General features: G+C 55.9%; 1 protein-coding gene across 5 annotated transcripts in view; it reads left to right on the forward strand.

The window, feature by feature from the left end:
• ACACB (acetyl-CoA carboxylase beta) overlaps positions 1-22,084 on the forward strand; it is a 37,377-nt gene extending 15,293 nt beyond the window's left edge. The window contains exons 14-52 of one of the 5 annotated variants that reach the window (XM_054392535.1): positions 20-101; positions 562-707; positions 916-1,066; positions 1,215-1,349; positions 1,798-1,944; positions 2,062-2,250; positions 2,788-2,888; positions 2,975-3,063; positions 3,144-3,268; positions 4,769-4,882; positions 4,964-5,077; positions 5,599-5,688; positions 5,792-5,910; positions 6,080-6,097; positions 6,560-6,697; positions 7,632-7,731; positions 7,824-7,931; positions 8,132-8,188; positions 8,968-9,009; positions 9,087-9,302; positions 9,405-9,560; positions 10,343-10,546; positions 11,547-11,702; positions 12,503-12,625; positions 12,834-13,103; positions 13,346-13,443; positions 13,662-13,782; positions 14,615-14,725; positions 15,244-15,387; positions 15,477-15,597; positions 15,943-16,039; positions 16,227-16,323; positions 16,563-16,698; positions 17,788-17,965; positions 18,384-18,496; positions 19,368-19,522; positions 19,767-19,937; positions 20,432-20,568; positions 20,698-22,084. In XM_054392535.1, coding sequence (XP_054248510.1) covers positions 20-101; positions 562-707; positions 916-1,066; positions 1,215-1,349; positions 1,798-1,944; positions 2,062-2,250; positions 2,788-2,888; positions 2,975-3,063; positions 3,144-3,268; positions 4,769-4,882; positions 4,964-5,077; positions 5,599-5,688; positions 5,792-5,910; positions 6,080-6,097; positions 6,560-6,697; positions 7,632-7,731; positions 7,824-7,931; positions 8,132-8,188; positions 8,968-9,009; positions 9,087-9,302; positions 9,405-9,560; positions 10,343-10,546; positions 11,547-11,702; positions 12,503-12,625; positions 12,834-13,103; positions 13,346-13,443; positions 13,662-13,782; positions 14,615-14,725; positions 15,244-15,387; positions 15,477-15,597; positions 15,943-16,039; positions 16,227-16,323; positions 16,563-16,698; positions 17,788-17,965; positions 18,384-18,496; positions 19,368-19,522; positions 19,767-19,937; positions 20,432-20,568; positions 20,698-20,830 — 5,002 coding nt within the window. In that variant the 3' untranslated portion in view covers positions 20,831-22,084. Of the gene's footprint in view, positions 1-19; positions 102-561; positions 708-915; positions 1,067-1,214; positions 1,350-1,797; positions 1,945-2,061; positions 2,251-2,787; positions 2,889-2,974; positions 3,064-3,143; positions 3,269-4,768; positions 4,883-4,963; positions 5,078-5,598; positions 5,689-5,791; positions 5,923-6,079; positions 6,098-6,559; positions 6,698-7,631; positions 7,732-7,823; positions 7,932-8,131; positions 8,189-8,967; positions 9,010-9,086; positions 9,303-9,404; positions 9,561-10,342; positions 10,547-11,546; positions 11,703-12,502; positions 12,626-12,833; positions 13,104-13,345; positions 13,444-13,661; positions 13,783-14,614; positions 14,726-15,243; positions 15,388-15,476; positions 15,598-15,942; positions 16,040-16,226; positions 16,324-16,562; positions 16,699-17,787; positions 17,966-18,350; positions 18,508-19,367; positions 19,523-19,766; positions 19,938-20,431; positions 20,569-20,697 lie in introns of all 5 variants that reach the window. The other 4 variants (XM_054392530.1, XM_054392531.1, XM_054392533.1 and 1 more) reach the window with 4 other exon arrangements.
• The last annotated feature ends 73 nt before the right edge of the window (positions 22,085-22,157 follow it).

Below are 22,157 nucleotides of genomic sequence, written 5' to 3' on the forward strand. Positions count from 1 at the left end.
CCCATCTGTTGTGTTTCAGGGGGCAGGTGCAGCCAGCAGACTCCTTGCTGAACATTGTGGATGTGGAGCTCATCTACGAGGGTGTGAAGTACGTTCTCCAGGTGAGGGTTGGACTGTGGTCCTGCTGTCCTGAAGGAGAAAGATGCAATAAATATGGGGTTGTCCTTTAAAAATACCCAACAGAAGAATGAGGTGAGTCACCTCACTCTGACTAGACAGACATTTTCATGCCTCCTGTTGCCCTGGGTTTCATGAAGGACCTTCTCTTCTTGCTTTTCAACCCAAGCAGTTGAACTTCATGCAAAAAACTCCTTACTCCTAATGAAAGCAGCAGGTGAACCATGACTGAAACCAACCTCAAGCTGCCAGCTTGAACCAGCTTTTTGGTGCAGCTTGAGGTTGCTTCCTCCTGCCCTCCCTAGCACAGCCTTGTGCCGTTACAGCTCTTGCACTGAGCATGGGAAGATGTTCTTCACCTGACCCTTCCCCACCAGCCCCTAGAAAGACTATTGCACAGGAGGTTGCACTGAAGGCTGCTCCCCCCGTGGTTGCTGCCCGCAGGTTGCCCGCCAGTCCCTGACGACGTACGTGGTCATCATGAACCACACACACATCGAGATCGACGTGCACCGGCTCAACGACGGCGGGTTGCTGCTCTCCTACGGGGGCAACAGCCACACCACCTACATGAAGGAGGAGATTGACAGGTACCTCCTCACTGGGGTCCCCCCAGACCCTCCTCCCTGGGGTCCCACCGTACCTCCTCCCTGGTACACACAGGGATCACAACAGAAACCCTTCTGAGGTCCCACCAGCCCCTCCTCACTGAGATCCCACCAGATCTCCTCCCCGGGACGCCCCCAGCCCTCTACACCGAGCAGCAGCTGGTTGGTGAGCCCTTTCCGTCTCCCTAAGGTACCGGATCACCATTGGGAACAAGACGTGTGACTTCGAGAAGGAGAAGGACCCCACGGTGCTGCGCTCACCCTCCCCGGGGAAGCTGCTGCAGTACACGGTGGAGGACGGCGGCCACGTGGCCGAGGGCAAGGTCTTTGCGGAGATCGAGGTGGGTTTGACAGAAGAGCCCCAGGGGAGCTCTGCTCCTGCCGTCGCTGGCGGAGGGCGGAGATGAAACCCGCCCGGTGCCAGCCCCGGGAGCCCTGCAGCAAGTAGGTGCTGCTGGCTGGGTGCCCACCGCGACCCCCTCGGCGCAGGTGATGAAGATCATCATGACGCTGACGGTGGAGGAAGCGGGCAGGGTGCACTACGTCAAGCGGCCGGGGGCGCTGCTGGAGCCTGGCTGTGTCATCGCCCGCCTGGAGCTGGATGACCCCACCAAAGTCAAGCCTGTGAGTCTGCTAGGGACCACCCTGCTGGGGGCTCACCACGCTGCTGGTCTCTTCTCTCCACTCCCGAGCACTCTCCCACGGGGCACCGGAGACACTTGCTGGGGGATGAAATGGAAGAGATGCTCTGACTGAAAGCCAGCAGCATCCTGGCCTAGATCAGCAATAGCATGGCCAGCAGGACCAGGGCAAGGATTGTACCCCTGTACTCAGCACTGGTGAGGCTGCACCCTGAGTGCTGGGTTCAGTTTTGAGCCATTCACTCCAAGAAGGACATTGAGGGGCTGGAGTGGGTCCAGAGAAGGGCAATGACGCTGCTGAGGTCCTGGAGAACAGTTGAGGGACCCGGGGTTGTTCAGCCTGGAGAAAAGGAGGGTGAATAGGAGACCTTCTCACTTCATCCCATGTCAGCAAGGACCTGGGCCATCCCAGCTCTCCCTGCTCTCTCCAGGCACAGCCATTCATGGGAGGGTTCCCAGCTGAGCAGACCCTTCCCATCACCGGTGAGAAGCAGCACCAAGTCCTCCGCAACGTGCTGGACAACCTCACCAACATCATGAGTGGGTACTGCCTGCCCGAGCCCTACTTCAGCACCAAGGTGGGTGCTGGGGGCAAAGGTGGTCCAGATGCCCTGCTCTGTGGCTTCATGCTTGCCACGAGGAGAAGAGCTGCAGCACTGCTGAGCGTGGGCAGCTGCAACTTCTGCTCCCTGCAGATGAAGGAGTGGGTGGCACAACTGATGGAGATCCTGCGGGACCCCTCCTTGCCCCTCCTGGAGCTGCAGGAGATCATGACGAGCATCTCGGGGAGGATCCCTCTGTCCGTGGAGAAGTCAATCCGGAAGGTGATGGCCCAGTATGCCAGCAACATCACTTCGGTCCTCTGCTGCTTCCCCAGCCAGCAGGTGGGAAAAGAGGTTGAATGAGGGAAGGAGGAGATGGTTTTGGGTTGGATTTGTGCTTTTAGATTAATTTGGTTCTTTGTGTCTTTCACCTGGGATAGAAAAAAACCCAAATGAAAGAGTCTGGGTGCAGCAGAACCACCCTCACATCCTGCACCAGACCATGGCTGTTCAGCCTGCAGAAAAGGAGGCTGAGGGGAGACCTCATTGCTCTCTCCAACTCCCTGAAAGGAGGTTGCAATGAGTTGAGGGTTGGTCTCTTCTCCCAGGGAGCAAGTGACAGGAGGAAATGGCCTCAAGTTGCCCCAGGGGAGGTTTAGGTTGGACATGAGGAACTATTCCTTCCTCAAAAGGGTTGTCAAGGCCTGTCCCAGGCTGCCCAGGGCAGTGGTGGAGTCCCCATCCCTGGAGGGGTTTCAAAGCCATGGAGATGTGGTGCTGAGTGCCATGGTTTGGTGGTGCCCTGGCAGTGCTGGGTTAATGGTTGGACTGGATGTTCTGCAAGGTCTTCACAACCAAAATGATTCTGTGACCTTACAGATCGCCAACGTGCTGGACACCCACGCGGCCACGCTGCAGAGGAAGGCTGAGCGGGAGGTCTTCTTCATGAACACACAGAGCTTGGTGCAGCTGGTGCAGAGGTGATCCCCCTGCTGTCCGTGACCCCCGTGGTGTGTCCCCCACCACTGCCACCTCCTCGCAGCACGCTGAGCTCTCTGTTCCCTAGGTACCGCAGCGGCATCCGAGGCTACATGAAGGCTGTGGTGCTGGACCTGCTGAGACGTTACCTGCAAGTGGAGACACAGTTCCAGCATGGTGAGGCCTTGGGGGCTCTCTGGAGGACCCTGCAGGACTCTGATGAGGGTCTGCAGGGCTGACCATGCTCTGCCCCACAGCTCACTATGACAAGTGTGTCATCAGCCTGCGGGAGAAATGCAGACCCGACATGACCCCCGTGCTGGAGAGCATCTTCTCACATGCCCAGGTGGCAAAGAAGAACCTTCTGGTGATCATGTTAATTGTGAGTACAGCCCATGCCCTGTGACACCAGAAGTAAAAGCTGATGGGCAGGGAAAGGCCACCCATAAGCCAAAGCAAGCTCTGACTCACTGTGGGATGGGATGTAGCTGCTGGTGGCTGTCACAGCCCTGTGGTTTCTGCTTGAAAGAGGGTAGGAACCTGAAGAGCTACTTTTCTGTTTCTCTCATTAATGCAGTGTTTGGGTTTTGTGTTAAGTCAGAATCAGAGATCCTTGAGACCAAGTCCATCTGCTCACCTAGAGCTCACAATCCCACCACTGCTGCTAAGCCACTAGAACTAACCCATGGCCCTCAGCATCACATCCATGTGTCTTTAACCGCCTCCAGGGATGATGGTGACTCTACCACCTCCCTGGGCAGCCTGGCCCAATGCTTGAGAACTCTTGCTGTGAAGAAATTGTTCCTAATATCCAACCTGAACCTCCCCTGGCACAACTCGAGGCTGTTCCCTCTTGTCCTGTCACTTGTGCCTTGGGAGAAGAGACCAACTCCTACCTGGCTCTAACCTGCTTCCAGGGAGTTGGAGAGAGCCAGAAGGTCTGCCCTCAGCCCCCTTTCCTCCAGGCTTAACAACCCCAGATCCCTCAGGTGCTCCTCACCAGCCCTGTTCTCCAGACCCTTCACCAGCTTTGCTGACCTTCTCTGGACACACTCCAACCCCTCAATGTCCTTTTTTTTTGGGAGTGAGGACCCAAACCTGAACCCAGTATTCAAGGTGTGGCCTCACCAGTGCCTATGTCCATCTCTACCTCATTGCTTGATCTCCTCTCTGCAGCATTGTGCTGTTGCCCTTGGTTCCAAGAGCAACATTTTGCCCATTTTTAGCTCTTTGGGTCTTGTCCCTGTTGGCTGTGTGAGTGTGGTAGTTTTAGGCTGGACCTTTAACATTTTCCACAGATCTTGAACAGAAAGTAGCAAAATGTAAATAAATCACCACTGGGTGTAAAAAGGAAAACAATGATAGCTCTAAACAATCCCATTGGGGAGATAACAGACTTACACTAGTTGTACCAAAACAATCTTCCTCTCTTTTGGCTTCTTCACTCTGGGAGACACTAACTGGCTTCTGCTTGATCTTGGCTGCCTTGTTTTGGCTGAGTTCTAACATCTCTCTGCTCTTCCACTTGTCCCTTTGTGTCCAAGGGGGTAGGGGGGCAGGGCAGGGAGGGAGAAACTATTAGCTCCCCTGGGTTTTGGCCAGGGTGGGGTTCTTGTGCTGTTTATAAATCGTAAATACCTGTGCATAGATGTCAGTAGTGTATGTTTTGTACATATTCATTGCAGATTGTAGTTTTGCTTGTACATACAGCTTTCATTTGCTTCCAGCTGGGCTGGACTGGCAAATTTAACGTGGTTGAGGGGGGCTGGGGGGGGGGGGGGGTGGATTTTCAAGCCACCACAGTGAGGCAGCAGGGGTGTGGGATGAAGCCAGCTGGCAGCACCAGGGCTGAGCAGAGCCCCGTGGCGGGGTGTGACTGCAGGAGCAGCTCTGTGGCTGTGAGCCCACGCTGACGGACGAGCTGACGGCCATCCTCCAGGAGCTGACGCAGCTCAGCAAGACTGAGCACTCCAAAGTGGCACTGAGAGCCCGGCAGGTCAGTGAGCACCACCCCACCCCCATCCCTGTCCCCATCCCTTGTCCCCCATCCCTTCCCAAGCCATCTCTCCCCTTGTAGGTGCTCATCGCTTCCCACCTGCCCTCCTACGAGCTGCGCTACAACCAGGTGGAGTCCATCTTCCTCTCTGCCATCGACATGTACGGACATGAGTACTGCCCTGACAACCTCAAGGTTGGGAATCCACAGAGGGAATCTGGCTTTTGGGTGGCTTTGGTGGCTTTGGTGACGAGGTGGCTTTGGCAGCAAGTAGCTTAACCTTAAAAACAGCCCCCAAAGCAACCAAAGCTTCACTGTGGTGACCCTTCACCAGCTTCGTTCCCCTTCTCTACACCTGCTCCAGCCCCTCAAATGTCCTTCTTGGAGTGAGGGGCCCAAAACTGAACCCAGTACTCAAGGTGTGACCTCACCAGTGCTGAGTGCCAGGGGACAATCCCTGCTCTGGTCCTGCTGGCCACACTATTTCTGATCCAAGCTGGATGCTGGTGGAGTTCTTGGCCACCTGGGCATGCTGGCTCATATTTAGTCAGTTATTGACTGAAACCCTCAGGTCCTTTTCCACTGGGCAGCTTTGCAGCCACTCTTCCTGCACAGCTCCATATAAGGAACCCCTTTGGAATGTGCTTCCCCCACCTGCAACAGGGCAAGGAGGTCTCACCACATCCTTACCCTAAATTCTACCTTCTACCCCCTAGAAACTGATCCTCTCAGAAACCACCATCTTTGATGTGCTTCCTATCTTCTTCTACCACACCAACCAGGTGGTGCGCATGGCAGCGCTGGAGGTGAGGGCTGGGGTGCCACGGGGGCACACTGAGCTCTGGGGGGTGGCATGGATGAGTGTGGTGGGAGCAGGGGCATGGTGGTACCTCCTGCCCCCTCTCCCAGGTGTACGTGCGGCGTGGGTACCTCGCCTACGAGCTGAACAGCCTGAAGCACCGGCAGCTCTCTGATGGCACCTGCCTGGTGGAGTTCCAGTTCATGCTGCCCTCCTCCCACCCAAACAGGTACCACAGAATGTCAGGGGCTGGAAGGGGCCTCGGGAGATCATCCAGTCCAACCCTCCTGCCAGAGCAGGATCACCTAGACCAGGTCACACAGGAGCTCATCCAGGCAGGTCTTGAATATCTCCAGAGAGGGAGACTCCACAACCCCACCCCAGGCAGCCTGTTCCAGAGTTCTGTCACCCTCACAGTGAAATAATTCTTCCTTCTGTTTCCATGGAACTTCTTATGCCACCCACTGCCCCTTGTCCTGTCATTGGGCATCACTGAGCAGAGCCTGGCTCCATTCTCTTGCCACTCACCCTTCACATCTTTATAAACATGAATGAGGTCACCCCTCAGTCTCCTCCAAGCTAAAGAGCCCCAGCTTCCTCAGTCTCTCCTCATAAGGAAGATGTTCCACTCCCTTAATCATTGGGATGGCAGCTCCCCTGGGCATGGTCCTTTGTGCAAAGCTGTTGGCTTTCTATCATCTCCTCCATACACAATGTGAGCACCCTAAGAGGGAGCCATCCCAACATTCTCCCTTTGGCAGCAGAGCAGGATGAGCCCTGTCTGGGTCAAGCTCCCATGTGGGACCTGCATGGTCCCTGTTGGACCCGGGAGCAGTGCCTCCACCCGTGGCTGATGGCTGCCTTGCTCCCCTGTGCAGGATGTCTGTGCCCATCAGCATCTCCAACCCCGACCTGGCCCGGCACAGCACCGAGCTCTTCATGGACAGTGGCTTTTCACCCCTGAGCCAGCGGATGGGAGCGATGGTGGCCTTCACCAGATTCGAGGACTTCACCAGGTGAGGGTGCAGGGACGTGCCTGCCCAGCCATGCATGTGCCTTTTGGCTGCTGCTGCAGCTGTCAGAGAGCAAAAGTGGGTGGAAGAGTCAAAGCTGGTGGCAGCTGAGCACTGCTCAGGGCAGCTCCTGTTCTTCCTGCAGCTGGAGGTCAGGATATGGTCAGCAAAGTAGTTACCTGGGGAGACATGTCATGTTTTCTGGGGACTTGTGGAGCTAGTGGGGAGCCTACGTGGCATGAGTTAAACATTGAGGCCACACCTTGAGGACTGGGTTCAGTTTTGGGCCACTCGCTTCAAGAAGGACATTGAGGGGCTGGAGCAGGTCCAGAGAAGGGCAACAAAGCTGGTGGAGGGTGTGGAGAACAGGGCTAGTAAGGAACAGCTTAGGGACCTGGGGTTGTTCAGCCTGGAGAAGAGAAGGCTCAGGGCAAACCTTCTGGCTCTTTCCAACTCCCTGGAAGCAGGTTAGAGCCAGGTAGGAGCTGGTCTCTCCTCCCAGGGAACAAGTGACAGGACAAGAATAATGGCCTCAAGTTGCACCAGGGGAGGTTTAGGCTAGACACGAGGAACAATTTCTTCCTCAAAAGGGTTGTCAAGGTCTGTCCCAGGCTGCCCAGGGCAGTGGTGGAGTCCCCATCCTTGCAGGGGTTTCAGAGCTGTGGAGATGTGGTGCTGAGGGCCATGGTTTGGTGGTGCCCTGGCAGTGCTGGGTTAATGGTTGGACTGGATGAGCTGAAAGGTCTCTCCCAACCAAAGCAATTCTGTGATTTCTGCCATGCTATCGCAGTAGCTCTCAGAGCTGCATTTCTTGAGCTGTGACTTTGCCTTGGGCTGCTGGAGCTTGTCACATGTCCCTGAGGTGGTAGCCTGTCCGCTTGGGCAGAGGTTGGGCACAATATCCTGACTTGTCTCCTCATCCCCACCGTTTGGACAGGAACTTTGATGAAGTGATCTCCTGTTTTGCTGACCCACCTTCAGAGGGCACGCTCTTCAGCGAGGCACGGACCACTGTCTACGAGGAGGAGGACGCCAAGGTGGGCATGGTGCCAGTGCTAGTGCCTCCCTGGTGGAGTAGGGATGGCAGTGGTGCTGCTGGTCAGGGCTGACTGGGGGCCTTTGTTGCCAGAATGTCCGTGAGGAGCCAATCCACATCCTCAACATTGCGCTCCGCTGGGCTGGCAACGCGGAAGACGAGAAGCTGGTGCCCATCTTCAGAGCTTTTGCCCAGTCCAAGGTCTGTTGCTGGGGCTGGACCCCTTTTTTTTTTTTTTTTTCGGATCCTGCAAAATTGTGGCACCATACCCCAAGTCCTCATCTCCACCTGTTGCTCTACAAAATGCTGAAACCCCCATGGCAACCTCCTGGGTTCTGTTTGCTCCCTTGGTGAAGATGTTTAAGCTCTTATTACTGATGGAGTCTTCTTCTTCCATGCAGAAGGACATCCTTGTTGGCTGTGGTCTCCGGAGGATCACATTTCTCATTGCTCAGCAGGTGAGTGCAGCCTGAGATGCCAAGAGGCAGAGTGGCTTTAGACACATCATGCTTCCACCTCCCTGAATCTGCTAGCAACATCCATCCATACCTTCCAGACACAGCATGGGGTGATGGCTGTATCTGCTCTGCATCAGGAGCTGGGAGCTACTTAATGAGGGATTCGCTGAGGGATTGATAGAATCATGGAATCCTTTGGCTGGAAAAGCTCTTTCAGGTCATCCAGTCCAACCCTTAACCCAGCACTGCCAGAACACCACTAAACCATGGCCCTCAGCACCACCTCTACACAGCTCTGAAACCCCTCTAGGGATGGGGACTCCACCACTGCCCTGGGCAGCCTTGGATAGGCCTTGACGACCTTTTTGAGGAAGGAATTGTTCCTCATGTTCAGCCTAAACCTCTCATGGGACAACTTGGAAGCTGTTTCCTCTCCTATCACTTGCTCCTTAGGAGAGGAGACCAACCCCCACCTGGCTCCAGCCTCCTTTCAGGGACTTGTAGGGAGCCAGAAGGTCTCCCAAAGAGAAGGAAGGACTACCACTACCTCCTGTACTATCTTTTATGCTGCTAGTGTCTCCAGTGACACATGATCCCTACATGGCCACTCCAGAGCTTTGAGGTGCTGTCAGAAGGCATCCATTTCCCCCACCTCTCCCCCTGCTTTGGGAAGGAAGCTGCCTCCAAGGTTTTCTGGTGTTGATGGATTCAGTGAAGACCAGAGCAATCCTCTGCCTGCCCAGACTGCTCACGTTGTCCTCTCTCTCCTCTTGCTCTAGAGAGAATTCCCCAAGTTTTTCACCTTCAGAGCCAGGGATGAGGTAAGAGCGCTGGTCAGAGCCGAGCCCCTCCGATGCTGGCTGTCCCTCCACTTGCTCACGTCTCCACTCCCCCCCAGTTTGCAGAGGACCGCATCTACCGGCACCTGGAGCCGGCTCTTGCCTTCCAGCTGGAGCTGAGCCGCATGTGCAACTTCGACCTGACGGCCATCCCCTGTGCCAACCACAAGATGCACCTCTACCTGGGGGCTGCCAGGGTGCAGGCGGGCACCGAGGCCACCGACTACCGCTTCTTCATCCGCGCCATCGTGCGCCACTCCGACCTCATCACCAAGGCAAGCTGCCGCCGGGTCCCCTGGGCCTGCAGGCGGATTTGGGGGTGCTTGGGGTGGGCAGATTGCTCTGGCTGTCCCTGAGCCCACCTGGTGAATCTGCAGGAGGCTTCCTTCGAGTACCTGCAGAACGAGGGGGAGCGGCTGCTCCTGGAGGCGATGGATGAGCTGGAGGTGGCCTTCAACAACACCACTGTCCGCACGGACTGCAACCACATCTTCCTCAACTTCGTTCCCACTGTCGTTATGGATCCCTCCAAGGTGTGTTTCTCAGGGTCCTGCTTCATGCTGTCAGCACAGTGGTGATCTAAGGATGGAGACTGCACCGTTCTTCATGCTCTATAATGTCATGTGGATGGGCTGGTACCAGACCTGGTCCCATCCAGTGCCCACCTGCCCCTGGGTGAGGGGTGGATTTGGCAGCTCCAGAGACTCCTGCAGCTTAATTTCTCTGCCAGTCCTTCTCTGTGGTTTGTTTCATAGAATGGTTTGGGTTGAAAGGACCTTAAAGATCATTGAAGCATAGAATGGTTTGGGTTGGAAGGGAACTTAAGGATCATAGAATCACAGAATGGTTTGGGTTGAAAGGGACCTTTAAAAATCATAGAATCACAGAATGGTTTGGGTTGAAAGGGACCTTTAAAAATCATAGAATCACAGAATGGTTTGGGTTGAAAGGGACCTTTAAAGGTCTATTGAGTTTGCTGAGAAGGTGCTGAGATTTCACACTTTGCAATGGTCAGGACTCTATGTACAGATTTGAACAACCAGTTTGCTGGAGGGCATGAGGATGGGCAGCAGGCTCTTCCCCTGGGCAGTGTGTAGTCTGAAGGAGAGGGACTGTGTCTGTGGGGCACCATCTTTCCCTCTTCCCTGCGGAGAGGCTGGACAGCAGCACCAGCCCCCAGGGATGATGGGAGGGAAGGGGCTTACCCAAAGCAAATCCCTGCTGTTGGGGACGGAGATGCAATGGGACTGCTCCGGGCACTGTGTGCCACGCAGCAGCGCTGCCCCTGGGCCCATCTGTGCCATGCTGTGCCCAGATCGAGGAGTCGGTGCGGTCCATGGTGATGCGCTACGGCCCCCGCCTCTGGAAGCTGCGGGTCCTGCAGGCCGAGGTGAAGATCAACATCCGCCTGACCCCCACCTCCCCCGCCGTCCCCATCCGCCTCTTCCTCACCAACGAGTCTGGCTACTACCTGGACATCAGCCTCTACGAGGAAGTGAGGGACCCCAGCAGCAGCAACGTGAGTAACCCAACCACAGCTGCTCGAGCTCGGCTGCGCTGCAGCTTTGGGGTGGTTTCTGCAGAAGCTCTCCTGCACCTGCAGTGCTGCTGTGTCCCCAAGCCACCAGGACTGACCCAGCTTCACTCCCCTCTGTGCTTCACCCAGCTGGAGATCTTGGGGTGATGCTTTGCTCCAAAACAGTGGAGCTTTGGGGTGGATTCTGCAGAAGCTCTCCTGCACCTGTGGTGCTGCTGTGTCCCCAAGCCACCAGGACTGATCCAGCTTCACTCCCCTCTGTGCTTCACCCAGCTGGAGATCCTGGGGTGATGCTTTGCTCCAAAACAGCGCTCAGCCTGAGGGGTTTTGCTGTGTGTAGTTGGGCAATGTTTGGTGTGGGAAGTGAATCCTAGCATGGTGGGGGTTGGAATGGTCCTCTGGAGATCATTTAGTCCAACCTCACTGCTGAAGCAGGATCATCTAGGGCAGGTTGCAGGTGAAGGTCAGTGTTAGGGTGTTGCTGGTATTTGCAGCACAGTGGTGTTGCACTCTTTTCCCTCAAGAGCAGAGAGTGGGGTGGGAAATCCTGTTGTATGGTCAAGTAGAGCCACAGGCATGAGCATCTTGCTCTCTACAGCTCCCTGAAAGGAGGTTGCAGTGAGGTGGGGTTTGTCTCTTCTCCCTAGTATTGGGTGATGGAACAAGAGGAAATGGCCTGAAATTGTGCCAGGGGAGCGTTAGGTTGGAGGTGAGGAAAAATTTCTTTGCTGCAGGAGTGGTCAGGAATTGGAACAGGCTGCCCAGGGAGGTGGTGGAGTTCCCATCCCTGGAGGTGTTCAAGAAACCTGTGGTTTGATGGCCATGGTGGTGCTGGGTTGATGGTTGGACTGGATGATCTCCCAGGGCTTTTCCAACTGAAATGATTCTGTGGTTCTGTGCTCTCGGCCTGACAAAGCTCAGCAGCGCTCCAGTGTGTGGACTTCCCAAGGGAAGGCAGCCAACTCTCTGCCCTTCTCTCCAGATCATGTTTCAGTCCTATGGTGACAAACAAGGGCCACAGCACGGGATGTTCATCAACACCCCCTACGTCACCAAGGACCTGCTCCAGGCCAAGCGCTTCCAGGCACAGTCCTTGGGCACCACCTATGTGTACGACTTCCCGGAGATGTTCAGGCAGGTGAGGATGGCTGAGTGGGAAGAGCCTCCAAATGATTGCCTTTGCTTTTCTTCTCCACCCTGCCCTGACATTCCCATCTGGAGGAAAGACTGCTCTTGTCCAAGCTGCCAAAGCAGGTCCAGGACTGGCCATCACAATGATGGAACTGGAACTTCTCTGCCCTGAGGCCAGGCAGAGAGAGTTGGGGTTGTTCAGCCTGGAGAAGGCTCCAGGGAGACCTTCTGGTGGCTTTTCAGTACATAGTTGAAAGCTGGAAACAGACTTTAGAGCAGGGCCTGTTGTGACAGGACGAGGGGTGATGGTCTGAACTAAAAGAGGGAGATTCAGACTGGAGATAAGGAAGAAATGTTTGACACTGAGAGTGGTGAGAGCCTGGCCCAGGTTGCCCAGAGAGGTGGGAGCTGCCCCATCCCTGGAACCATTGCAGATCAGGTTGTTTGGGGCTGTGAGCAACCTGCTCTAGTTGCAGATGTCCCTGCTGACTGCAGGGGGTTGGACTGGGTGACTTTTATAGGTCTCTTCCAATCCAACCCCTTTGATGGCTCTGTGACAAAGAGTTTACAACATTTCTGGTTATGTGAAGTATTTCCAAACCAGTCCTAGCTCTGTAGTTGCACTCATGAAGGACAAGAATGAGGAAGCCCCATGCAAGGAGATCTGCAGCAGGGTGAGGGCTCTGACACAAGGTTCTGCTCACCCCAATTCCCAACCTGTCTCAAGGGTGTGTGTCTGCTTGGTGATAGCCCCAGAGCTTCCCAGCCCCACGTCTTCAGCTTGTCCTGTGCCTGGTGTCTCTGCAGGCTCTCTTCAAGATGTGGGGCTCCTCAGAGCTGTACCCCAAGGACATCCTGACATACACTGAGCTGGTGGTGGACTCGCAGGACAACCTGGTGCAGATGAACAGAGTCCCTGGAGGGAATGAGGTAGCAGGGGGTGACTTGGTAACCGAGTGAGAGGGCAGAGCAGGGCAACACTGTGCTGTGGAGGGTGGGTACAGCTGCTGAATTCCCTGGTCTGCTGTGCTGGAAGTCCAGGAGATGCTCCTCAAGCAAGGGTCTTGTCTGCCTACTTAAACTCTGAGCCCATCTCTCTGCAGAGGCTTGCCCTGTGACCCTGAGTCTTTTGGAGCAGGTGGGGATGGTTGCTTTCAAAATGAAGCTGAAGACCCCTGAGTACCCAAAAGGCCGGGACATTGTGCTCATCTGCAACGACATCACTCACAAGATAGGGTCCTTTGGGCCAGAGGAGGACCTGCTCTTCCTGCGGGCCTCCGAGCTGGCCCGGGCTGAGGGCATCCCCCGCGTCTACATCTCTGCCAACAGCGGTGCCCGCATCGGCTTCGCTGAGGAGATAAAGAACATGTTCCATGTGGCCTGGGTGGACCCCGAGGACCCCTACAAGGTGTGTGGCCACCTCCCCTCCTGCCCCATCACAGCAAACAGCAGAGGACTTATCTGGAGAAGGAAGGACCACAGGACATAGAACTGTGGGATGGATGCTGGGGAGCTGAACCCACGCCTGACCCTGCTGGCTGCCTGCCTTGATGTGTGGGGTGGGGTTGGGTTGGGTTTGGAGAAGGGCCATGCCCTACACGAGTGTGTGCAGGGGAGACTCCAAAACATCTCCTCCACTTTTACTTGCAGGGGTTCAAGTACCTGTACCTGACTCCCCAGGACTACACAAGGATCAGTGCCTTGAACTCGGTGCACTGTGAGCATGTGGAGGAAGGGGGCGAGTCCAGGTGATCCCCTTTGTCCCATGGGATGTACAGAGCAATCTCAAGCCCTACTCTGCATCCCCACTGGGATGCAGCTCCCATAGAGCCACCCCAAGCCCTGCCCTACATCCCCACCAGGATGCAGCCCCCATGGCCTGTCTCAACATCCTGCCAGACACCTCACACAAGGCAGTGCTTGCCCCTGCCCCAGCCATGCTACCATGGCTCTGCTTGCCCCACAGGTACATCCTCCTGGACATCATTGGGAAGGACAATGGATTTGGGGTGGAAAACCTGAGAGCTGCTGGCACCATTGCTGGGGAGTCTTCTCGGGCTTATGAAGAGATAGTGACCATCAGCATGGTACAGCCACGGAACCTTCTCCTGCCCCAGTCCTTCCCCTTCTGCTATCTGCCTTTAAGGTCACCTTGAGAGGAATGACCTGCTGCAACCCAAGTGTGCAGACCCCTGCAGGGCATCCTCATCCATGGGTCAGCAATGTGCCCTTGTGGCCAAGAAGGCCAATGGGATCCTGGGGGGCATTAGGAGGAGTGCATCCAGCAGATCAAGGGAGGTTCTTCTCCCCCTCTGGTCTGCCCTGGTGAGACCTCACCTGGAATATTGCATCAAGTTCTGGGCTCTCCAGTTCAAGAGGGACAGGGATCTTCTGGAGAGAGTCTGATGGAAAGCTACCAGGATGATTAAGGGATTGGAGCACTGCCCAGTGAGGAGAGGCTGAGAGCCCTGGGGCTGCTTAGTCTGGAGAGGAGAAGACTGAGAGAGGATTTAATAAGTGTTTATAAATATCTGAGGGCTGGGGGTCAAGAGGGAGGGGACAGGCTCTGCTCACTTGCACCCTGGGATAGGACAAGGGGCCATGGATGGAAACTACAGCACAGGAGGTTCCACCTCAACATGAGGACGAACTTCTGCACTGTGAGGGTCACAGAGCACTGGACCAGGCTTCCCAGGGACGTTGTGGAGTCTCCTTCTCTGGAGACTTCCAAGACCCATCTGGATGCATTCCTGTGACACCTGTGCTGGATTCTATGGTCCTGCTCTGGCAGGGGGCTTGGACTTGATCTTTGGAGGTCCCTTCCAACCCCTAACATCCTGTGATGCTGGTGGCTGTGTGGGGACTCTCCTTCAGCCCTTTCTCCCTGGTGACCCCACGTGTCCTTGTGTGTGTGCCCAGGTGACCTGCCGTGCCATCGGGATTGGGGCATACCTGGTGAGGCTGGGCCAGCGAGTCATCCAGGTGGAGAACTCCCACATCATCCTCACTGGTGTCACAGCTCTCAATAAGGTACCATCCTCTGCCTGGTGTCCTCCAAAGGTGGTGTCCTCCAAGGCTGGTGTCCTCATGCTGCTACAAGCATGGCCTCCTTCCCTGTCCCTTGGGAAGAGGTGGCAGTTCCCCACGTGTCACCTCGTGGGACTTGTCTGAAGAAGCTGCAACCAAGTTGATCTCACTGAGAGTAGAGAGGTTGCCACCACACAACTGTCTGGTATTGCTTTAGGGGCCAGCTCATGGTGCAGGGTGGGATGGCAGAGCTGCCATGGAAACTGGCTCTGGTCCCAGGGGCAGAACCCATCTCTGGGCACTGGTTTGAGATGATTTGAAACCTGCCCAGCTGGTCCTGTAGGTCCCTTTAGGTGGCTAAAGCAGAGTCCTTCCTTCTTTAACACCACCCTGGCAGGCAGAGGTGGAAGTTCAGCCTCAAACCAGAGCGAACATGCCCCTTCAGGGATCTGACTTCTCAAATGGAGCAATTCCTGCGTGAGCAGAGCCCCAGCTGTGTTCCTCTCCCTCCCTGTGGGCAGGTGCTGGGGCGGGAGGTGTACACCTCCAACAACCAGCTGGGGGGGGTGCAGATCATGCACAACAACGGCGTGTCCCATGTCACCGTCCCAGATGACTTCGAGGGAGTCTACACCATCCTGCAGTGGCTCTCATACATCCCCAAGGTAGGAGGGTGCTGCAGAAGGGGGATGTGGGATGTTCCTCTCTCCACACCTGGCCGAGTGACCTGCCCCTGTTGGCTCTTCCCTTGCAGGATAACCACAGCCCAGTGCCCATCATCCCCATAAGTGACCCCATTGAAAGAGACATCGGTTTTGTCCCTTCCAAAGTCCCCTATGACCCCAGGTGGATGCTGGCAGGGAGACCACATCCAAGTAAGTGAGGGTGACCCAAGACCTCTTCAGCAGTGCTTCCAGAAGCCTCTTGTTGACTGTACATCATCTGTGGTGCAGAAGGTGCTTTTTGCTGTGCTCTTCAGTCCTCACCATCCTATTGCTATGCTTCCAGGAGAGAGTCAGAACAATGCTTAGAATTCAGGGCTAGCACTTTCCTGGCAGAAGCTGCAACCATTCCTAAGCAGCTTGAGGCAGATCATCTTCTGGGCTGAAGAGACACAAAGCAAAGCATCTGGGGGGGTGTGTGTGTGTGTGTGGGGTGGGTAAAAGCTGAAGGACGCAGCCTAGCCCTGAACTAGCTCCACTTTTTCCTGTGCTCTGCAGCTCTCAACGGGACCTGGCAGAGTGGCTTCTTCGACCAGGGCAGCTTCCTGGAGATCATGAAGCCCTGGGCTCCCACAGTTGTGGTTGGCAGAGCAAGGTACTGGTGGGAGCCGGGGAGGGAACTCCAGGGTGAAGAGCAGCGTGGGGAAGGTGGACACATGGTCAAGCGTTCTTAAGCCCTGGCTGTGACACTGCTGCTGGGGTGGTGGTGGGAAGAACCTTTCTGGTGGGGCTGGAGTGCAGTGTGGTGGGGCCTCTACTGAGCCCAGCCTGCCTCACTGCAGGCTGGGAGGTCTCCCCGTGGGTGTCATCGCTGTTGAGACCCGCCCCGTGGAGGTGACGATACCTGCGGACCCTGCCAACCCCGAGTCGGAGGCGAAGGTGAGTGAGGAAACTTCCTGTGGCCAAGCAGCAGAGGCAAGGAGGCTGGAGGGAGGAGCTGTGAAAGCTTTGTCTGATCCCTCAGTGGGTCTTGCTTTCCCTTACAGACTGGTGAAACCAAGGGTGCTAGGTGCTGCTTCTTCCAACTCTAGCCCACCATGTGCCACCAGCCTGCCAGTGTGGTGTGCCAGGGAAGCACCAGCACTGGTCCCAGCAGTCGTCCTTGCCATCTTTTGCAGGTTCTCCAGCAAGCTGGGCAGGTCTGGTTTCCAGATTCTGCTTTTAAAACCTCCCAGGTTATTCGGGACTTCAACCGCGAGCATCTCCCACTGATGATCTTTGCCAACTGGCGAGGCTTCTCCAGTGGCATGAAAGGTACCCCTGTGTGAGGTGCCCAGGTCCTGTGCTGTGGCATCCTGCAGCCTCTTCTGACATCCCATGGGGTCCTAGGATGACCCAGCCTGACAAGGTCCTGCCTGCACCACTCCAAGATGTGGGATTGGTCTGGGGAGGTGATAGGACATCACCAGGACCCAGATCCCAGGGGTTAGACTGAAGAGGTGATGGAGCATCACCAGGATCCTGGTCCCAGTGACTGGGCTGAGGAGGTGATGGAGCATCACCAGGACCCTGGTCCCAGTGACTGGGCTGAGGAGGTGATGGAGCATCACCAGGACCCTGGTCCCAGTGACTGGGCTAAGGAGGTGATGGAGCATCACCAGGACGCTGGTCCTAGTGGCTGGGCTGAGGAGGTGATGCAGCATCACCAGGACCCTGGTCCCAGTGACTGGGCTAAGGAGGTGATGGAGCATCACCAGGACCCAGGTCCTAGTGGCTGGGCTGAGGAGGTGATGGAGCATCACCAGGACCCAGGTCCTAGTGGCTGGGCTGAGGAGGTGATGCAGCATCACCAGGATGCTGGTCTCAGTGGCTGGGCTGAGGAGGTGATGCAGCATCACCAGGACCCAGGTCCTAGTGGCTGGGCTGAGGAGGTGATGCAGCATCACCAGGATGCTGGTCCCAGTGGCTGGTCTGAGGAGGTGATGGAGCATCACCAGGACCCAGGTCCCAGTGGCTGGGCTGAGGAGGTGATGGAGCATCACCAGGACCCAGGTCCCAGTGGCTGGGCTGAGGAGGTGATGCAGCATCACCAGGACCCAGGTCCTAGTGGCTGGGCTGAGGAGGTGATGCAGCATCACCAGGACCCAGGTCCTAGTGGCTGGGCTGAGGAGGTGATGCAGCATCACCAGGACCCAGGTCCCAGTGGCTGGGCTGAGGAGGTGATGCAGCATCACCAGGACGCTGGTCCCAGAGCTTGTTGGCTTTCTTTTGGAACAGTTTTGGGGAGCTTGCTTGGTTTCTCCAACAGAGAAGGTGGTTGTGGGCTGCTAGGACAAGGCAAGAGACGATGGCCTGGCCCACAGCAGCTGGGGCACCTGGCCTGTGGGTCCCTTTGGCTTTCAGACATGTATGACCAGATGCTGAAGTTCGGTGCCTTCATCGTCGATAGCCTGCGGGACTTCAAGCAGCCTGTCCTGGTCTACATCCCACCGCACGCGGAGCTGCGGGGAGGCTCCTGGGTGGTCATCGACTCCACCATCAACCCCCTGCACGTGGAGCTCTATGCAGACAAGGAGAGCAGGTCAGCATCCCCAATACTTGTGCATCCTCCACAGCCAATGTGCTTGGGGTCTGCAGAGCTGTGGTCCTGCTGGCAGAGACCTCTGCTCACCTGAGGTGTGGATCAAAGCCATCAGGTAGATGTTCCAGGGTTCATACAGAGCAGTAGGTATCTCCTTGGGGATACCCTCTTGTGTCCAGTGAAGGTTGTGGGAGAGAAAAACATGATTCTGAGGGTCAGGAGACCTTTTCTCTAACCTGAATTCACCTTGGAGCAAGCTGGAAGGAGTAGGAGGATAGAGAAGAATTCTAGACTGGAAGCAACCATTTTAGGTTTCTTCTCTCCCTTGTTCTTAGCAGACAGAGTTGCCTGGACCTCTTGTCCAAGGATTTACTCTCCTGTGCAGACCTGTCCCTGTTTCACCAAACTTTCCTTCCAGGGGAGGCATTTTGGAACCTGGAGGAACAGTGGAGATCAAGTTCAGGAAGAAAGATTTGGTGAAGACCATGAGAAGGATCGATAAGATCTGTGCCAAGCTTGCTGAGCAGCTGGGTAAGGGAAGGGTGTTTGGGCTTGTGGCCATTGGTGGGGGTAAGTTGAAACGAGAGGCTCAAACACCAAGGTGGTAACCATCAGGATCTGTGTGGCTTTTCTGGTGGTGGAGCCTCCCAAGAGCACATGGTGCTACTTCAATGCATCTTTACCTCCTGTGGGCTCCATAAATGCTGCTGGATTTTTCTTCCATGCTTTGAGATGAAGAATGGCAACGGCCATGTTGAGTCAGTAGCTAATGAGATGACATAAAGTCAATGCAGAGCTGCACAGAGGTTGCCTTTAATGCACCTGGGTCTCCTTTCACCCTGTGATCAGCTCCTGGTGGGGCTGTGTTGGGAGGTCCTTGCCCCCACACCCCTCCAGCCTGCTAAAACGTGGTCCCACAAAGTCCTTGCAAATGCAACCTCTCTTGTGGCAGACGTGATGAAGCCCCTTCCTGGCCATGGCCTTCTGTGACTGGGCTCTGGGCAGAGGCTACATGTGTCAAAGCAAAGGGACATAGAATCATGGTTGGAAAAGACCTCTAAGATCATCAAGTCCAACTATTAACTCAGCACAGCCAGGTCACCACTAAACCATGGCCCTCAGTGCCAGCCCTCCAGGGATGGAGAATCCACCACTGCCTTGAGCAGCCCAGGCCAGGCCTTGACAACCTTTCTAGGGAAGAAATTGTTCCTCACATCCAACCTAAACCTCTCCGGTGCAATATGAGGTCATTTCCTCTTGTCCTATCATGGACATGATGCTGGGATCCTTGCTTCTTGATGGTGGTGGCTGATGTAGGAGCACAGAGCCCAGCCCCCGTGGTGGCCTGTGGACCTCATCACTGGGGCAATGGATGGGCTGCTCAGCACCACATGTCCCACAGCGTCCCCTGAGCTGCCCGTGGAGCAGCGTAAGGAGCTGGAGAAGCAGCTGAAGGCCCGTGAGGACCTCCTCCTGCCCATGTACCACCAGGTGGCCGTGCGCTTCGCCGACCTGCACGACACCCCGGGCCGCATGCAGGAGAAAGGTGTCATCACGGTGAGCCAGGGCACGGGTGGGAAGGGGCTTGCTGCAGGGCTTCTGCAGTGCTGGGATGAAGGTGGGGAGTGAAGTCTGGGCTGCAGCTCAACAGGCTGCTCTTGCTCTGGGTACTGCTCTCCACTCCAGCCCAGCAGAGCTGCCTTCCAACCCACCGCCGGGAGCCGGGAGCAAGCAGTCCCCACACGTCAGCTCCTCTCCTTCCTCAGTGGTGAACCTCTGGGCTGTGTCCCCTTTCCTGCAGGACATCCTGGAGTGGCAGAACTCCCGCTCCTTCCTCTACTGGCGGCTGCGGCGGCTGCTGCTGGAGGAGATGGTGAAGGCAGAAGTCCTGAAGGCCAACAGTGAGCTGAGCCACATCCACATCCAGTCCATGCTGCGGCGCTGGTTCATGGAGACGGAAGGAGCCGAGAAGGTACCCCTGGCCCTGGCTTCCTGAGGGCTGTCACCATCCCATCGCTTGGTGGCTCCATCGGTGCTTTCCTGAGGGTTTGATCCTCTGGTGGCAATAACCACCCTGCAGCCTGTGCCAGGGTGGGTGGCTGAGTGACTCTGAGGCTGGGGCTGGCTCAAGTGGAGTGGCCTCAGCTGGATGCTGGTGCTCAGTGGTAGCAAGGTGCCCCCCAGATAAACTTTTTCTACCATCAGAAGTGAGACTTGAGGTCCTTGCTTTTGAGCTGCCCTCATGGGGAGTGAGGACACGCAAAGGAAATGTGGTTTCCCATAACTTCTGGCATCTCAAACACTCCATGAAGGTCTCCTGAGTTTCAGTTTCCAGGCAGAGCTTTTCTCCTGGTGGCTGAAAAGGACAATCCCATCGCCTGGTTCGGTCATGGGAGGAAAAAGCCTGAGGCTGCAGCAGAAAAGGGGACCTGCTGAACCCTCTGCCCATGGTGCTTCTCTCCCCAGGGCTACCTCTGGGACAACAACCAGGTGGTGGTGGAGTGGCTGGAGAAGCACATGCGAGAGGATGACGGCAGCCAGTCGGCCATCCGGGAGAACATCAAGTACCTGAAGCGTGACTACCTGCTCAAGCACATCCAGAGGTGAGTGCCCCTGGGAGCTGGGGTCCACAGGGTCACACTCTCAACTGGTTTGGGGACAGTGGGTGGTGGAGATGAAGCAGTCCTTCCTTCAGCCTCCAAGGGAGCTGCCCTCTCCCATCTGCCTTGCAGCTTGCTCCAAGCCAACCCCGAGGTGGCCGTGGACTGCATTGTCCAGATGGCTCAGCACATCAGCGGTGCACAGAAGGCCCAGGTGGCTCATCTCCTGTCAACGGTGGATGAGGATGGTGATGACCCATCTTGAGCTGGTGGTGTGCAGAGCGATCACCACAGGGCAGGAGGGACACCAGGACATGCTGCTTGCTCAGGGGCCAGGCCTCACCTCCTCACCTGGTTCCTCAGCCCTGGAACTGAAGCCTTGGACTCCTACTCCTGTGCCTAAATGAAGGATGCCAGCACTGGGAATTGAAGCCATGAAGATGCTCTTCCCATCCTTGCAGAGTTCCCTCTGGTGCTGAAGGTGTTCACCAGAAAATAAACTTGTCCCAAGCCAAGTCTGGAGCCTGGACCTGGTGCAGAAGTTGGTTTTAAAAAGCATCTTTGACTCTGTTTGAGCTGCAATCCCTGGCCTTACTCTTTAAGGCAGGCACCAGAGTCAGACAGGTCTCACAAGGCTGGATGGAGCTGGAAGTACAAACTGACTGGTCCAGGCACCACAGGGGAGCAGGATGAAGGAGGAGGTCTCCTGGCTATGTTGAGGCTGACCAGGCACAAGCATGAGGAAATCTAAGCCCTGTTTAGCAGCAGTCTCAAATTGATGTTTTCTAATAAACTCAGGAACTGTGAGGAGCAATTTCTCTCATCCTTCCTCTTGTTGGGCAGCAGTCAGTAGATGTAGCCCAGAAAAGGCATCAGCAAGCCATGCTGGGAGCTGTTGCAGTGGCATCAATGGATCCACTATGGTTTGACTGACCCAACTGTTCCTCTTGCTCATCTTGTGTCCTTCCTGGCTCCTGCCACAGCTCTTCTGGGTTTTTTTTTCAGCTTGTGGCTCCTGTGAAGGACAGAGAGGAGGGAGGACGCAGTTCTAGGAGCTCCTGCTCCAGCAACCTGCTTCCTTTGCTGAGGAACAGGAGCCAGGGTGTGCTCTCCATCTGCTTGGACCCATACTTTGCATCTGATGAACATCAATCAGCTTGGTTCATGGAGGGAAAATTTGAGAGGGTGCCTTCCAGTGCTGCTGGCTGGGTCACTTCACCATGGGTGGTTTAGCTTTGGCTCCCAAAGGAGGGGACAGCATGGGGATGGAAGGTGGACACCTGATTCAAGTACAGTTCTGGTATCATGGTGGTGAGAAGGTGTTGGACCCCTTAGTCATGTCTGGCCTTGGGGGTCCCACCAGGGTCTGCAGGTAGGTCTCCCTGTCCTGGGGGTGGGGTGGAAGGGGCCTGCTGAGATGCTTGCTGGTGTGAGATATGTCACTGCACTGTGTCAGGGAAGGGGGTGCTGATGCTCCCCCCACAGGAGCCAAACCACTGCCAATAAAGTCAGTGTGGTTCTCAAGGGAGCTCCCTGGTCTCTCCTCCTGTGCCCTTGTGTAAACGTGGTGGAACTGAGCAGGGGTTGATGCC

This window comes from Indicator indicator, chromosome 26 (assembly GCF_027791375.1).
Source record: "Indicator indicator isolate 239-I01 chromosome 26, UM_Iind_1.1, whole genome shotgun sequence".
NCBI lineage: Eukaryota > Metazoa > Chordata > Aves > Piciformes > Indicatoridae > Indicator > Indicator indicator.